Source organism: Cricetulus griseus, chromosome 5, assembly GCF_003668045.3.
Source record: "Cricetulus griseus strain 17A/GY chromosome 5, alternate assembly CriGri-PICRH-1.0, whole genome shotgun sequence".
NCBI lineage: Eukaryota > Metazoa > Chordata > Mammalia > Rodentia > Cricetidae > Cricetulus > Cricetulus griseus.
The window spans coordinates 68741509-68759388 of NC_048598.1; the positions used below are offsets into that span (position 1 = coordinate 68741509).

Consider the following 17880-nt stretch of genomic DNA (forward strand, 5'->3'; position numbering starts at 1 on the left):
CAGATCCATAAGGCACATGTACAAGAGTTTGTCTTTCACTTCCATAAGCTTAGATCCTTCTCTGTAGAGTATATTCCAGCTTGAGCCATTTTTGTGCTCATGCAGTTAAAGTGCTCCTGGAGGGTTTCAAAGGTGGTACCGAATTTGACATGTCTGACTCCTGCAAAGTGCACCCTTTTCATGGCCTTACTTTTTCTTTTCTTTTCTTTTTCTTTTTTTTAAATTACATTTATTTAATTCCTTTGAGGTAGGAGCACATATACCTTGAGGTCAGAGGTTAAATATTTTAACATGTGGGCCCCAGTGATTGAACTTAGCCCATCAGACTGGATGGCAAGTGCCTTTCTTTGGTGATGCATTGAGCCAGCTCCAGTCTGTATTTTATTTCAAAATGCCATGTAGCTTTCTTTGACTGTTTTTCTGTACTGCAACAGGAAATTGTATTTTATTATTTCATGACTCTATTGCTGCTTTGTATAAGTTTGGAAAAATGCCTACTCGCATATCTTGCTAACATCTTTTCTATTATTAAATAGTAAGAATTCTTTTTTATATTCTGGATATAAGCCACTAGTTACTAGGTTAGGTATGTGATTTATAAATTTTATCTTCCATTCTTCATTCTCTGGGTTATCTTTTCATGGTTTTGGTGGTTTCTTTCTTTATTATGTATATAACATTCAGCTTCCATGTATATCTGCACTCCAGAAGAAGGCACCAGATCTCATAACGGATGGTTGTGAGCCACCATCTGGTTGCTGGGAATCGAACTCAGGACCTCTGGAAGAGCAGCCTTTGCTCTTAACCTCTGAGCCATCTCTCCAGCCCCTTGGTGGTTTCTTTTAATAGAAAAATTTAACCTTTGGATTCCAGCTTGTCAGACCAAAAAAGAAAAAGAAAAGGGAAAAAAAAAAAAACCTGGTACATGGTAGAATTTGAATTATTTTTTACATGATGTTAGGGAGGGATTCAATTTTATTCTTTTGCCCATGGATATCCACTTACCCTAGCATCATCTCTTGAAAGGACAGTTCATTCCTAATTGGATGTTCTTAGCTTTTGTAACAACAAATGCAATAGTTGGTTTCTGGACTCTCTGTTCTTTCCTACTTGAATGTCTGTTGTTATGAGAGTATCACATCATCTTGATTTCTGTAGATTCATAGAAATTTTCAAAGTTGGGAAATGTGAGTTCTCCAGCATTGTTCTTTTCTGATTTTCATAAGTATACATTTAAGATTGCTGTCTTGGGACTGGGGAGATGGTTCAAGTGATTAAGAACATATTGCTCTTGCAGAGAATCAGGTCCAGTGGTCCAGTTCCCAGCATCCATGTTGGGTGGCTTACAACCATCTGTAACTTCTTCCCTTCTTAATCTTCACTTAAATGCACACAAACACACCAGGCATTTAGTTAAGAGATTACTTTATTATTGGTGGATTGGCCACTTTTGTCATTTATATTATCTCTTTGTCCCTTAAAATCTATTGCTCTGAGGTCCCCTTTCTCTGATACTAATAAAGGCACGCTTATGTTTCATGTTTTCATGGTTTATCTTTTTCATTATTCATCATTTGCTTTCACCCAATTTGTATCATTATATGATATATCTAAGAAACTTAAAAATATATTTGAGTTATACTTGTGTATGTGCAGTTCAGCTAAAAAAATCTTCCAACACACAATAAAAATAAGTAAAACTTGAGTGCATATTGTACTGGGGCTTGTTAAAAAGCAAGTACTTTGGTTTTATCCCACATGTGCAACAACAATGTGCAATCTGTGAGTCCAAATAAAGCAAAATACTTTATAAAAACATTCTATGAAAAGCCTGCATTCTAGATGACAACATTCTAAATGTTAGATAAAATAAGGGAAATAGGAGAACAAAGAGGCTTTTCTGCGTCTGTATGGAATCTAGATAAGTCATCCTGAGAATTTGTAACTATGACACTGTCTTATATGAGTCTGAAGTTTGAATTTTATGCTATTTACTGTTTATAGAATTCCCAAATTGATAAAAACTGTCAATGATATACTCTTTTAATTAAAAAATTAAATTATATGTGTTTGGGTATTTTGCCTAGATCATGTCTGTGCACCACAAATGGCGTGCTTTCAGAGGTCAGAAGAGGGTGTAGGGACACCTGGAGTTACAGATGGTTCCAACGCCACCATGTGGGTGCTGGGAATTGAACCTGACTCTTCTGGAACAGCAGCAAGTGCTCTTAATCTCCACTCTAATCCCAATGAACATAGTCTTATCGCATGGACATATATAGATAGATAGATAGATAGATAGATAGATAGATATACACATTTATATAGATAGATATACACATATGTACATATATACACATAAATATATACACATACATATATGCACATACATACATTATTGTGGCAACAATATAAAATAATAAAAATGCCTTGATAATAGCCTACAAGAGGCATTTTCAATTAAAGGTTTCTTATCTTCATATCTATTATTTTCTTCTTAAAGTATTCACATGTGAAGCTTTATTTCAACCAAGTCTTTGGTATAAGTAAAAAAAGGACAAAAAGTTATACAAAGTTAAAAAACATAAAACACCAGGTGTAGGGGCGCATGCCTTTAATACTAGCACTTGGGAGGCAGAGGCAGGTGGATCTGAGTTCAAGACCAGTCTTAAGAAAAGAAATAGCATAAAATCAGCCTATTAAATATGGTTTTATATATTTTTCTTCCAGAAACATCATCAGGGACAAGTTCTGTTGGATATAGTCTTCAAGCATGTTGATTTGACTGAGCGAGACTATTTTGGTTTACAGTTGGCTGACGATTCCACAGATAACCCAGTAAGTTCAAGCAGTTGTCTTTCATTTCCTTGTAGTTTTTCTGTGTTCACTATATAAAGCCCTTTCTGATTTAATGATTTTTAACATTTTTAATTGAATAATTAGACTTTTGTCTAATGCTTTTGTCTGTTCTACTTTTCTTGTTGTTTTAAGATATCTGAGTCTGTTTCTTTTAGATATTTCTTTTAGCTATAAGTCAACTTGTAAGTGTAGTACTGGTTTCATTGTGTCTTGGACAATTAAAAAGTTAGACTAAGGCTTTGTGATCTAAAGAGAGAAAATCCTTAGATCAGCAATTCTCAACCTGTGGGTCATGACCCCTTTGACAAACTTCTATCTCTAAAAATATTTACATTATGATTCTTAACATTAGCAAAGTTACTGTTGTGAAGTAGCAATGAAAATAATCTTATGGTTGTGTGTCACTACAGCATGAGTAACTATATTAAAGGTTGCAGCATTAAAAAGTCGAAAACCACTGCTTTTGGCATACATAAGTCTACTAAAATAAAATTGGGTGGTTTGGTGATATTCATGGGTTTTCTAGCATAAAAATCTTAATGTGTTAGTGGAAATTTTCTAGGTAAGAATATCTTATAAAGATACTTCTTTTTTTTTTTATTTTCATGGAGTATGTTTTAGTCCAGTCTCCATCCAGAAGGGCCACAGACTATGGTAATTTTTTTTTAATTTTTAAATAAGATTTTCTTTTTTTTTTTTATTAGTTCAAATTAGTAACAAGCTTGTTTCCAATGTGAATCCCTTCTCCCTCTCCCTCCCCTCCCCGCACCCCTTCTCCCCATCCCCGACCTACTCTCCACACAGTCAGTAGGGCATAATGACAGCCCACAGAATGGGAAAAGATTCACCAACCCCACATCTGACAGAGGGCTGTTCTCCAAAATATACAATGAACTCAAGAAGTTACCCACCAAAACACCAAACAATGAAATTAAAAAGTGGGGTGCAGAACTAAATAGAGAATTCTCAACAGAGGAATTTGAAATGGCAGAAAGACACTTAAGAAAGTGCTCAAAATCCTTGGCCATCAGAGAAATGCAACCCAAAACAACTCTGAGATACCACCTCACACCTGTCAGAATGTCTAAAATCAAAAACACCAATGACAATCTATGTTGGAAAGGATGTGGAGAAAAAGGAACACTCCTCTATTGCTGGTGGGAGTGCGAACTTGTAAGACCACTTTGGAAATCAGTATGGCGGTTGCTCAGAAAAATGGGTGTCAATCTACCTCAAGATCCAGCAATTCCTCTCTTGGGCATATACCCAAATAATGCATTGTCATACAAGTAAAGATACTTCTTAAATGAGATATTCCATTTCAGAGCTGTACAAATCCTCAGTCTTAAAATCCATTAGGTTTCTACCTACTTTTTAGTACTCCCAGTCATGGTTCTTCTGGTTATATACAGCAGGTCAGCGAAACAGAGGATAAGATGTGGTGAATCATAGAAATACTTACTTTGACAATTAAGCATTATAAATTGCACCAAAGAAATATACCTATTATGAACCTAGATGAAGGATGTAGTAACATATCTTAGCTGAATTCTTTGTAATTTTATGTGGTTAGACTGTGATAGACTTAACAAAACCATGGTATCTTTTTGGTTAATGGAACAGAATTCTGGTTTTTTTCCCTCTGTGTTCAAACATAAAGTGTTGGTTATGTAGCCCACACTGGCCTCATATTTAGTCCTTAGCCTCCCAGTGTTGAGATACAGGTGTGTGCTACCATACCTGGTCAAGAGGAGTGTATTTTTAAATACTTGTGCTATTTAGAAAATTCAGTCTTTAACCCTAGAGTGCAAATGGACTTTGGGAGCTCATTCCCCATAGAGGGATATACTATTGCAGCCCAGATACAGCAAGAAGGGCCTAGGCCCTCCCCCAAACGATATGACAGACTTTGAAGTTCCCTGGTGGAGGGCCTCACTGTCCCTGGGGAGGAGTTGGGGGAACATGGGAGGATGGGAGGGTGAGGGAATGGGGGGATGGATATGTAAATATGAGTAGTAATTAAAGAATTTAAGTTTAAAAAAAGAAAATTTGTAGATTGAAGACAGGGTTTCTCTGAATCAATGTTTTATTATTCTATTTTTGGGGCTGGAGAGATGGCTCAGCTAGCTTACTCCTCTTGCAGAGGACCTGGATTTGGTTTCTAGCACCCGTATGACAGCTCCACAACACCCAGTAACTCTGGTTATATGGGATCTGATGCCCTTTTCTGGCCTCTCTGAGTTCTTACTCACATAGTACACAAACTGGTATACATAAGTTAAATAAATTCCAAATCATATTTTAAGCCTGTTTTAATAGAATAGTTTCAGAATTTTAAATCTTAAAAGAAGCTTTGGAAATTTTCACACTCACATTTTTAGAAGTCATTAAAGCCTGAGCTACTTATGTCATTAATAAAACCTGGTTCCCTTAGTTCCCTGCACTCATTTTTCATACAGAACTGTTATTTCTACCACTGAACTTTATATTTAAATATTCAGAAAGAGCTATCTAATGTCAGAATGTTTCCAAGGAAGAGATTTACGAGTTAAATTATTATATTGTCCCATTGTTAGTTGTGTGTGTGTGTGTGTGTGTGTGTGTGTGTGTGTGTGTGTGTGTGTATGTGTGAGTGTGTGTGTGTGTGTGTGTGTGTGTGTGTGTGTGTGTGTGTGTGTGTGTGTGTGTTGCATGCATGTGAATGTATGGGTATGCAGTACAGAACAGGAGATGTGGGGTTGAAGGCGGGGTTTAAATGAGTCCACAAGACCCAAGATAAATGATTAACATGTATTTATTAGGGAAGAGCTTATACAATAGTAAATAACTGCTGCAGTCTTCCTGCTCCTTAAGATCAGTCTCCAGAGTCCTGACTACTGCCCAAGAGAGCAAGCCAACCCCTCCTCATAAGGGGTCATGTTTGCACACCTGAAGCCACACCCCTAGGATGTGGCCACCACCGAAAGTCCACTGGTGAAACAAGATGCCATTACATGGAATGCCTTACTCTTTCATTCTCTGACTTTTCTTCTTCTTCTTCTTCTTCTTCTTCTTCTTCTTCTTCTTCTTCTTCTTCTTCTTCTTCTTCTTCTTCTTCTTCTTCTCCTCCTCCTTCTCCTCCTCCTCCTCTTCCTCCTTCTCCTCTTTCTTCTCCTTTTCTTCCTCCTCCTGCACCTCCTCCCCCTCCTCCTCCTCCTCCTTCTTTTTCAATTTATTTATTTATTATGTATACAATGTTCTGTGTCAATGTATACCTACACACCAGAAGAGGGCACCAGATTTCATTATTAATGGTTGTGAGTCACCATGAGGTTGTTGGAAATAAACTCAGGACCTCTAGAAGAGCAGTCAGTGCTCTTAACCTCTGAGCCATCTCTCCAGCAACCCCTCTGCCTTGTTTTAAGATAGGAATTCTCACTTAACTGGAAGCTTACTGTTTAGGCTAGGCTGGCTTACCAACAAGCTTTCAAGGTCTACCTATCTCCATCCTCTAATTCCTGGGGTTACAGTCAGAAACTGTAATGCCGAACTTTTTATGTGGGTGCTTAGGGTTCAAACTCAGGTCTTTATGCTTGCACAGTAAGCATTCCTATCCACTGAGCCATCTCCCCTGCCCTCCTGATTGTTAATGTGATGTTATCCTAAGGTGTTGAGGATAATTAATATATTAAAAGAAAGGGATTCCATTCCTTAAAGAGAAAGAAATAAGGAGTGATATTTATGACGCATCTATTGTAGTTAATCAACTGTTTTACATACAATATCTCATTTATTTCTTACTATGATTAAGAAGTATCATTAAGTTTTTAAGTGAAAAATAAATGCTTACAAGCTGGGTGGTAATGGTGCACACCTTTGTTCTCACCACTCAGGAGGCAGAGGCAGGTGGATCTCTGTGAGTTCAAAGCCAGCCTAGAGAGCTAGATCCAGGACAGCTAGAGCTACAGAGAAAAACCCTGCCCTGGAAAACATAAATAAATAAACACAAAACTACCTTATTCCTTTGTATTATTATGTCACAATCTTGTATCTTTATAAACTCTGGTTGAAGTAATTTGTTTTATTATTCCTAATGAGCACTGGTAAATCATTACATCATATAGGCACTTTTATTTTTCCCTGTCCACTTAGTCTTTATTCTTTTGTTTCTTTCTTGTTATTTGTTGCTGTTGTTGTTCATTATTGCATAGCAAGGGATCACTAGGCTGGTGCTGAATAGCAGTGATAGGGAGGTAACTTTGTCTTTTCCATCTAAAGAAAGTATTGAATATTTCATTATCAGTTAAGCTGTGAACCCCATTTAAAACTAAATACACATAATTGAAGCATCATTTATATAGAATAAAATTTAGTGTCTATTCATTCATAATGAAAAACCATAAGAAAATGTAACCTTTTGCTATGAAAAAGAATATTTGCTAAACACTGCGTGATATGCTTTAGGAAACTGAAAGGTTAGTATACATCCATTGGAGTCACTGAATTAAGTATTCCTAGTCAGCCTGCTGGCACAGATATAAAATTTCAAGGTGATGCACTCAGGTACTTGAGAAACTGAGTTAGATCATAGCTTCAAGGATCTTACAAGGATAGTGGAAAAGTTCAAGGCCAGCCTTGATGAGACACTATTTGAAAATTAAAAGTATAGAAAGGTTTGAGAAAATAGTCCAGTGGTAATGCACTTGCTTAGTATGTATAAAGCCATTGGTTCAATCCCCAGAACCACAGTACAGACAGATTAATGATTAATGAGTATTATCAACTATTGGTAGTAATACAATACAAAGGAAAATTTCTTGTAAACAATGGTTTGCTTTTATAATTTCAGTATAAATGATGCCAAGGAAGAAGGGTGTGTGTATATGTGGGTACAGGTATCCCACAGCATTCACAGAGCAACTTGGTAGTAGTTAGTTCTCTTTTCACTATTTGGGTTCCAGGGATCTAACTTGGGTGGTCAGGTTTTACCAAGACAGCCTGCTGGTACTCTACTCATTTTTTAAAGTTTCCAGCTGTTTGTTTTTTGTTGGTGGTGGTGGGTGCTCTTAGGCCTTTTTATACATGTGTATTTAATTTTTCAACAAGAATTGGGGTGGCTTGTATGTCTGTGCTTGTTTGGACCTTAGCTTTTTTTCACTGATTTCTTCCTTTTAGAACTCACCTTCAGTTATCTAAGGTTCTTTCTTCCTAACTGTCTTCTGATATCTCAAGCATGTTGTTTGTCTCATAAAAAACTAGAGGTTGCCCTTGGGCTAAAAACTAGAAAAGTGTGCATCTCACCTACTGTGATTTTGTTTTTCAACTTTTGTTTTCAACCCCAAGAATGGTACTATTTGTTTATCCACACAGATTGTTCTTCCCAGTATAAAATATGTTTATTTACTTGGATAAACCTACTTCACAGTGTGGACTTCCTTCAAATGTCTTTGTTTTTTCAACTGCATCTTTTTCCATCCTTGGTTACTTTTAACATCACATGGTACACCTGTGCTGGTATTTACATACCACTAACTAAATTTTAAGAATTTCTTAGAAAATGGAATCTAAGAAGGATTAGTAGAAAAATCAAACGAGAGGAATAACTCTAGAAAGTGGAGAGAAGAAAGGGAATAAAGATATTATTTGAAGAAGTTAATGACATAAGCTCCCCAAATTTGAAGAAGCATCTGAGTGGTTAAAAACTGTTGACAAACAGAGAATCTTGAAAGAAGCAAGACAAAAATGTCTGAACATTTATAAATGATCCTCAACATAGTAGGGGATTTGATAGAATATTTGTAAGCCAAAGGCAATGGCATAATACAGTTAAAATACTGGATGTAAACTACAGTGAACTGACAGATTCTCTATCCAATAAAATTAGTTCAAATGTGAGGGAGTTCAGGTATGGCACCTGTTGTCTTGGCACTTGGAGGCTGAGACAGGAGGATTGGGAGGTAAAGCCCAGCTGGCTACTTAGTAAGTGTGGTAGTTTTAATAGGAAAGATCTGAATAGATTCATATGTTTAAATACTTGAGTGTTTTAACTCAAGTCCACAGAGGGTGGCACTATTAGGAGATATGGCCTTGTTGGAGTGGGTGTGGCTTTGTTGGAGGAAGTATGTCACTAGGGGGTGGGCTTTGAGGTCTCAGAAACTCAAAGCACTTCTGCCTACTGCGTGCAGATCAAGTTGTAGAACTCTCAGCCCCTTCTCCACTGCTATGCTCCCTGCCATGATGATAATGGACTAGACCTCTGAACTATAAGTGAGTCTCAATGAAATGTTCTCCTTTATAAGAGTTGCCATGGCTATAGCATCTCTTCACAACAATAAAACCCTAACCAAGACAGTGAGATACAGTCTCACAAAACAAAATTAGGTGGAAGTTAAGGTATTCTCAGGTAAATTACTGCTGAAGGAATGCATTACCACTAGAATTACCTTAACTGCTAAAGATATAACCTTCAAGTTGAAATGGAAAGATACTAGACAGTACAGTAGAGCTATACTAAAAGTTTCCCCCCTGTATCCATTACTTTTGTATTGCTGTGGCAAAATTTCTAACGGTAATACTGAAGAAAACAATTGTTTCAGCTTATAATTCATGAGGTGTGAGTTCATCATGAGAAGCTGTAGAGTAGAGCAGCTCACATCTTGGTGGACTAGTTTATACTAGATGAACATGGACACTAGCTGTCACAACCTAGTGGCAGTTATTAATCCTTCACCAACTATTGAGTCAAACTATGTATTTGGTCTTCTCTCCAAAGGTAGAAAGTATTCACAGAAAATCTTAGAGTTTCAAATAAAAATAAGTTTTTAGCAAATAGACCCCACATTTGAGGGAAGTCAACACTGTGAAATAGATTTATCCAAGTGAATAAACCATATTTTATATTGGGAAGAATGATCTGAAAGATACACAAATAGTACCAGTCTTGGGGCTAAGGAGATGAATTGAGTTTTTATGTATGTATTACGTATAGCAGGGCTTGTCACATTAATAAGCATATAATAAATATTAAAATAAAAGATCTTTTGGTCTAGAAGACTGCTTCAGTTGGTTAAGTGCTTGCCATGCCTAATGAGAACTAGAGTTTGATATTACAGAAACCATATGAAAAGCTGAGCACAGCAGTACATGCTTATAATCCCAACAGCAAGGAGGCAGAAAGAGGAAGAGCCTGCAACTTACTGGCCTTGCTTCAAAAGATAAAATGGAGAGTCAGCAAGATGGCTCAGTGGGTAAAGGCGCTTACTGCCATACCTGATTACCCAAGTTTGATCCCTGGGACCCATGTGGTGGGAGGAGAGAACTGACTCTTGAAAGTAGTCCTTTGATCTCCATGTGCACACATGGTATATTTATGTGCCCCCAATAAAATGTAATATTTTTTTTAAAGTAAGGTGTTGAATAATTGAGGAAGATACCCAACACTGATTTCTGCCCTCCACATGCACCCACATATAGACTCCAGTGTGGCATGATTAGAGAAGTTACAGCATTTGTACAAGAAAACAATGAACAATTTTGGAAATTATAGTTATCATAGTTTACTTATTTACTTAGTAGCTAAGATACAGTAAATACTGTAGGAAGCTAATGCTTTCAATGTAGCAACAATAATATCAAATATAACCAGACAATCACTTACCTTTTTCCAGAAAATGAGCATGTATTTGCCAAATTGGAGCACTTTACATCCCTGTGAGAGACCCAGTCTCAAAAAAAAAGAAAAAAGAAAAAAGAAAAGAAAGAAAGAAAAAGAAAAAAAAAAAGCGCCTGGCTCCTGAGGAACTACATCCAAGATTAGATTCTCTAGCCTTCACATACAAATACGCTCATGTGCATACATACACACACACATGCTCATGCAAGCACACAGTTTTACTACCCACTTACATGTGAGTGAGTTCGTACATTTGCATACACTAGTATGCACACAAAGTAAAATAGAATTTATAAAACTTGTCTTCAAAATGTACCCAAGGCTTGAAAACATTTCTATACAAAAAAATTTGTGCTTAGATATTCATAGCACTATTACTCGAAAGAATAGAATAACCTATCCACCCAAAAGTAGCACATCTATGAATTGGAATATTAATTAGCAGTATAAAGCAGTTTGTGTTGCTTAGTTTTAGTTGTCAACCCGATACAATCTAGAATCACCTGGGAAAGAAATCACAATGAGTGACTGTCTATGTTGGCCTGTGGGTGTGTCTGTGTGAGGTTTTCTTGAGTATGGTAATTGATATGGGAAGGAAGAGCCTAAAAGGTGGCATCATTCTCTGGGTTTGGGTCTTAGACTGTATTAAAAGGAGAAAGTGAGCAAAGCTCAAGCATGTATGCATTATTTTATTGCACTCTGCTCTTGACCATGGATGTGATGTAAATAGCTAGCAGCTGTGACCTGCCTTCTAGAGTGGACCAGGAACTGTGAGCTAAAACAAACCCTTTCTCCTTTAAGTTGCTCTTGTCAGGGTATTTGTATCACACATTTAGAAATGAAACTGAGACACACATAGCACTGTTCATTAATTAGGGTGCCACTAATTTTTAAAAGTTTATGTTGTTGGGTACAGAGGTGTGGTGACATATGCCTGTACTTCTAGCACTTTGAAGGCTCTGGCAGGAGGTTTATAAATTCAGAGCCAGCATTAACTCTAATTACTGAAACAAAGTCTCAAAAGCAGAGCCCAGTATACATTCATTTTGAATTCTTTAATTGTGATCAAGATTGACTATCTTTGTATATTTAAATGCCACGTATTCCCTAGTTATGAACTTACTGTCCATTGCCTTTTTCCATTAATATTGGTCTTTTTCTTATTGATGTATAAGATTCTTTGTGGGTTGATTGTTTAAATTTTTTTCTTTTTGTTTTTCTACATTTAATGTATTGTGTGTGTGTTGTGGTGGTGTGCACCTGTGCCACAGCACATGTGTGGAGGCCAGAGGGCAACTTTTGAGAATCAAGTCTTCCTTCACATTGTGAGTTTAGGATTATTAAATTCGTGTCATCAGACTTGGCTGTAAGTGCCATTCTCACTTCGCTATCTCAACAGCCCATTCCTAGTTTTTTATTTGTTTATTTTCTTGATTTGATGATCTATTTTTTTTAACTGTGAATGTAGTCATTTAGTAGCCCAGCACTACATGTTATCAGTGTTCCACCTTCATGGTTTTAAGAACCTAAGTCCTGTCTTATTGATGTCACTTGTGAGCACCTTTAAGTTTCTCAATGCTTATTATAACATACATTATTTCTAAGCTTTGTCAGCTTTGCACATTTATTTAAGTATTTGTGTTTCTTATATCAGAGCATTTTAGTTTGAAGGAGAACTGAACAGGGAAATCAGGCTTTGGGTAGATTAGTCTCACATTTAAGTCATTAAAGTAAATGTAGTTTATGACTGTACTAGTTCGTTGTGATACAACACTGAGCAAAGGTAACTCAGGCACAAAGAGTTTTACTTCCTCTTACGCAAGGGACATCAAGGTAGGAGCCTGAACAGAACCCTGAAAGAATTTTGATTACTGGCTTGCTCCCAGGCTCATGCTGGACTGCCTTTCTAATGGCCCCCAGGTTCACCTGCCTAGGGATGGTACCCCCCATATACATTACTAGTGATCATGAAACAATATTGCTTCTAATTTAATTTTTTTAACCTAAGCCTTTTCCAAAATGCTGTCTTCAGGTGGAACAGATACACAATAACTGATAATGCTAGTTTCTCAGGCAAAAGAGAAATATTTCTTCTTTATTTTTCAGAGGTGGCTGGATCCAAACAAACCAATAAGGAAGCAGCTAAAGAGTAAGCATATCATTTACTTGGTGTTTTGCAAATATGCCTTATAAAGATAATTGACTAATATAATCTGATTAATTAGAGCTGTTTTTGTTAATTTTAGGAGGATCTCCTTACAGTTTGAACTTTAGAGTCAAATTCTTTGTAAGTGACCCCAACAAGTTACAAGAAGAGTATACAAGGTGGGTTTCTGTTGAAAACTTGGCAAAGATCTAATATGAAAAAGTGAAATTAACTAGGCAAAAATAAATCACCATACTGAAAACTTGAACTTCTAATTTAGCATACCGAAAAGGTTATAAATTGTCCCAATGTAACCATTTCCTCCCTGTTTGGATAACTGGGAGAGCTTTCAGGAGTTGGATACCCAGAGCCACCTCATCCAGCTACAAACAGCTGGAATTAAATGAGGAAATGAGATGGCACTAGATTATATGCAAGTATGATGCACAGTGAGAGAGTCTGGTCTATATTTTTTTCATGCATAAGCATATTCTAGGATTTTTTTCTTTCTTTTTATGGAGAACATAAAATTCCATAATATATATGGAGAGAGAGAGAGAGAGAGAGAGAGAGAGAGAGGAGAGAGAGAGAGAGAGGGGAGGGGGGGGAGAGAGAGAGGGAGAGAGAGGGGGGAGAGAGAGGGGGGGAGGAGAGAGGAGAGCATGCACAAAGAAAATATGAAAATACACTGGATTTTACAAAGGATGTTGCAGGGATAAAGGGATAAAGCACATTGGGCCTCTACATGCCCACCTGTCTGCCCATTCTCAGCATGCCACCTTTACTTGAGAAAGTACTCAAGAATGATCTGTAGGAGCCTTTCAGCAGTGTCCTTGAGAATTAGTTAAAATGTTTAGGATAGAAGCAAGAGAAGTAATGACAGTCATTGTTACAGTAAGCTGAATGACAACTCTGTGCATTTGGTGAAATGCAGAATTAATAATTTAAATGAAAAGAATTAGAATACTATATCTTCTGTACACTTGTCAAATACAAGAATATAGGTGAGTGACCATCAGAAATACTTTAGTGATGTAATAGAATGGAGCAGCAGAAGAATAAAGCTGTTGAATTAGTCTACAGTGCCATTCCTCGGATTTATGTGAAGTTTTCAATACTAAACCAAGCATTAAAAAAAAAAGTCGTAGTTCTTGGAAGTCTTTTCTGTTTGCTGATGTTGCCTTTTTGATAATGAGAAGACACTGGAGTACAGGTGCTACTTTAGACAGTTGAAATATCTGCAAAAATAATAGAATCCAAGCTAAATTTTTCTTGAAAAACAAAGTTGTTTAATTTACCATTATAACTCTTAGGTTTTGTTGTTGCTTTTTCTCCCTTTAAAACCATACTTTATGTATTACAATACAATTTGCATACTAAATTTAGCAGATGTGTTATTGATGTTAAATAGTTAAAATAATCTTTATCATTATAAATAATTCTCAGGATACTTAAAGTCCAAGGAAATTAGAATTAAGGAGCAATTTTAATTATAAAGCAGTATAAATACTCTAAGGTAAAGGTTTTAGGTAATCAGACTTTTATTATATAAGAAACAGTTTAAAAAAAGAAACAAAACCTCCATAATTTTAAATTAGATTTCTAGCATTTTTAATGTTTATGCTGTTAGTATAAACAATTAAAATACTGTCAATTATATTGTAGTAGTTATTTCTCTTGTTGCTTTGATTAAATACTTGTACGTGGTGTGTGGGGAAGAGGATCTGGGAGGAGTTTTGGGGGATGGGAAACTATAATCAGAATATAGTGTATGAAAAAAATCTATTTTCAAAGAGAGAGAGAGAGAGAGAGAGAGAGAGAGAGAGAGAGAGAGAGAAATATGTTAGTGTGATGGCCCTGATTAGCATCACATATCCCCTTAGCTACAGCTACTCATGCTTCAGGAGCAGTTTCAATTTCATAAAAAAAGGAAGTTTGCTGTACTTCCTTGTTTGAGATACCATTGTGAGTTAGTGGGATGAAAAACAGTGGCATCCATCTTCCATCATATTAAATGTACTTCAATATTGGCAAGTTACAGCATCATTAGAATTGAATTTTTAAACTCCTAAAACATACACTCCTGGCAAGTGATCTTATATCCCTTTACCAATGTAGAAACTAAGGCTTGCCCAAATTTTAGTAGTTTGCTTCAGAACTTGAATTCTGGTTTTTACTCTAATAATTCTTTTGTTGTTGTTGTTAAATGACCTTTGATAATTATAAGTATTACTTGGATTTTTACAATTATATCAAGGGTTTATATTACCTTGAAATCACAACTATAAAACTGTTTTTGTACCAAGGACCTTTTAGATTTTTTTTTTCTTTTTAGTGATATTAGGCTTTATACATGGTAAGCATATGCTCTGCCACTGACTCATGCCATCAGCCCTATCTTTAAATTTTGATTATGAAACCAAGTAGATCTGATAAAATTGTTTTGTCTTGAAGTAAGTAAATAATGTTTATGTTTTGAGTTTTGACTTTAAAAGTTGAGTGAAGCCCTTAAACTCCCTGTTTAATGTTTGAAATCATGAAATTTGTTTTTATGTCAATTTTATTCAGCACAATTGATTTTGTTCAGCTATTGACTAGCTTACCCACTATCAGGGACAGAAGGACAGTGCCATTTTGTAAGCAACCCCAGCAGCGTGTCACAGCATGCTGTTGTTCATGTTAAAAGAAGCTGTTCATGTAACCCACTCTAATAGTAGAAAAAGGAATTTGATTAATTTTCTGATGAAAGAGCATTCTTAACTCCAGGGAAGTAGACAGTTGTTCTTCCACAGTAGTCATAAGAAAAAAATGATCTGCACATAGGCCTTCTGTTGTAATTTAAGGAAAACAGTGCTTGAGAGAAAGACACCATGCCACAGGGTTCAAGCAGGGGGGGATTTTTATTAGGGAAAGGGATCAGAAAAGGGGGAAAGGGAAGAGGGGAGACCAGCCTCCTGGGACAGGAGCAGCAGGAGAGAGGAAAAAGGAGCAGTGGGGGAGGCAGAGAGAGGGAGAGAGAGAGAGAGAGAGAGAGAGAGAGAGAGAGAGAGAGAGAGAGAGAGAGGGAGGGAGGGAGGGAGGGAGGGAGGGAGGAGGAGGAGGGAGGGAGGGAGAGAGGAAGAGGAGGAGAAAGAGAAGGATTGTGGGCAGGGCCCTTTTAAAAGGGAGTATAGAGAATATGCACAGGTGGTACTCTTAGTGGCTACAGCTGAGGGGCGTATCCGGTCAGAACCCCAAAGAAAGGCCAGTACAGATGCCTGAATACTAACACCTTGTCCTTGTATTGACTTTGTGTTTCCACAGAAAAGATTGCTTTTTTTTCATTGATTTCTGTGTGTTGTCTAATTCTGTGTCATTGATGCTTAAGTTGTCTGTGCTTCCAGTTCTTCTTGCATGGCCCATCCTCCCTCTGTTGCTCCCAAGTCTCCTCCTCAGCAGCAGAGATCTTAGAAGTCTTGAGTAGTTTTATAATAGAAACAAGAAATACAAAGTACAAAATTCCATATATTAATGAATTTTAAAGACTTGTAGTCAATTCACAAAAGCCTATTTCTGGTGGTTTTTAGTAATGTGTGCATATGCTGAGTTTATATGTGCTAATATGTAGATTACAAAAGGAAATATTTAAACATTAATTTTGTTAATGTAAGCATAGAGTATATAAGTACTCAAATTGATGATTCTAATAAACATCTTCTTTTTTTTAAAGGTATCAGTATTTTTTGCAAATTAAGCAAGACATTCTTACTGGAAGGTGAGCTATTTTTAAGTTTTTTTTTTAATAGTATAAAAATACTTTTAAGTTCTGTTTTAAGCTACTCATGGTTGGTTGCGGTAGCAAATTAAAAAATGGTTTTATGCAGTATTTGTTCCTTTTTTCAGACTTTTTAGAGGGGATTGTTGTTTCTTTCTTTCTTTCTTTCTTTCTTTCTTTTTTTTTTTTCTTGTCTTTTGAGACTTGTCTTATTATGTAGCCTGGGTTGGCCTCAAACTGGCAGTCATCTCAAACTCAAGAGTATTGGGATCGTTTTAGATGTATGCCACAAAGCCTAGCTTAATTAATTTAATGATGGTTAAAAGTAATGTATAGAGGAACTTCCAGTATCGGTAGTATAAAGTAAACTACAGCACATTTGAAATTATATTTATCCTTGGGTTATATATTTTCTCTTTTGTCTTACTAGATTGTCCTGTCCTTATAATACTGCTGCCCTTTTAGCTTCATTTGCTGTTCAGTGTGAGTATCAGCTTACTTTTAAGTCAAGTAGTGTATGATTTGTAGTCTGTATTGATAATACATTGCTATTAGTACAGGAGTTCTTCAAATGTGTAGAATGTAGGAACTATTGAGGAAATGCAGCAAAATGTCCAGTTGGTTAGCAATTACTTTGATTCTTGGTATTTTTTATGATATTGAGACCCAGAAGAATTTGTGATTTATTGCAACTTGTTTAATATGGTTACATTAGAAACATATATTCTTTCCATAAATATGTACAAATTAACAACATTGCTGATTTGAGTATAATTAAAATATTTATTAAAGCATGATATTTTCTTTTTCTTATTAGCGGAACTTGGAGACTACAATCAGTCAGAAAATTTGCCAGGCTACCTCTCAGATTATTCTTTCATTCCTAATCAACCTCAAGATTTTGAAAAAGAAATTATAAAGTTACATCAGCAACATATGTAAGCATTTATTTAATTTTCTGCTTATTTGATAAGCTTTATTGAATTTTCTAGAACGAGAAATGTTTTACATCCTTCTTAATTTTATTGTATTTATTTAATATAAAAATTTCTATTATATATTATAAAGAAATATTACACAGATGATTTATACTAAAACATTTCATTGCTTATTTCATAATATATTCATATTTAAACAGTTTATTTGCTTTTATGCAACATTGTCTGTTGTTTAAGAAAGAATTTTAGGTGGCTGGAGAGATGGCTCAATGGCTAAGAGTGCTTGTTGCTCTTACAAAGGACCCAAGTTTAGTTCCCAGCTCCAAGTGATGTTGATGCCCTCTTTGGCCTCTGTGGACACCCATACTCACATGCACACACCTACCCATAAGTACACATACCACATACTTTGTAATTAAAAACAAAATAAAACTTTAATTAAAAATTTTTTTAGAGCAAAGTATTTATAGTATGCAGAGCAATTTGATAATTTTCTTAGTTTTTTAGGTTTCAAAGGATGTTGATTCTCTTT

At 36.0% G+C, this 17880-nt stretch overlaps 1 protein-coding gene across 9 annotated transcripts in view; it reads left to right on the forward strand.

The window, feature by feature from the left end:
• Nucleotides 1-17880, forward strand: part of Ptpn4 (protein tyrosine phosphatase non-receptor type 4) — a 146372-nt gene that overhangs the window by 40666 nt on the left and 87826 nt on the right. For 8 of the 9 annotated variants that reach the window (XM_027417798.2, XM_027417803.2, XM_027417804.2 and 5 more), the window contains 6 exons: nucleotides 2731-2838; nucleotides 12617-12659; nucleotides 12736-12835; nucleotides 16366-16410; nucleotides 16841-16893; nucleotides 17228-17348. In XM_027417798.2, coding sequence (XP_027273599.1) covers nucleotides 2731-2838; nucleotides 12617-12659; nucleotides 12736-12835; nucleotides 16366-16410; nucleotides 16841-16893; nucleotides 17228-17348 — 470 coding nt within the window. The remainder of the gene's footprint in view (nucleotides 1-2730; nucleotides 2839-12616; nucleotides 12660-12735; nucleotides 12836-16365; nucleotides 16411-16840; nucleotides 16894-17227; nucleotides 17349-17880) is intronic. The other variant, XM_027417802.2, reaches the window with a different exon arrangement.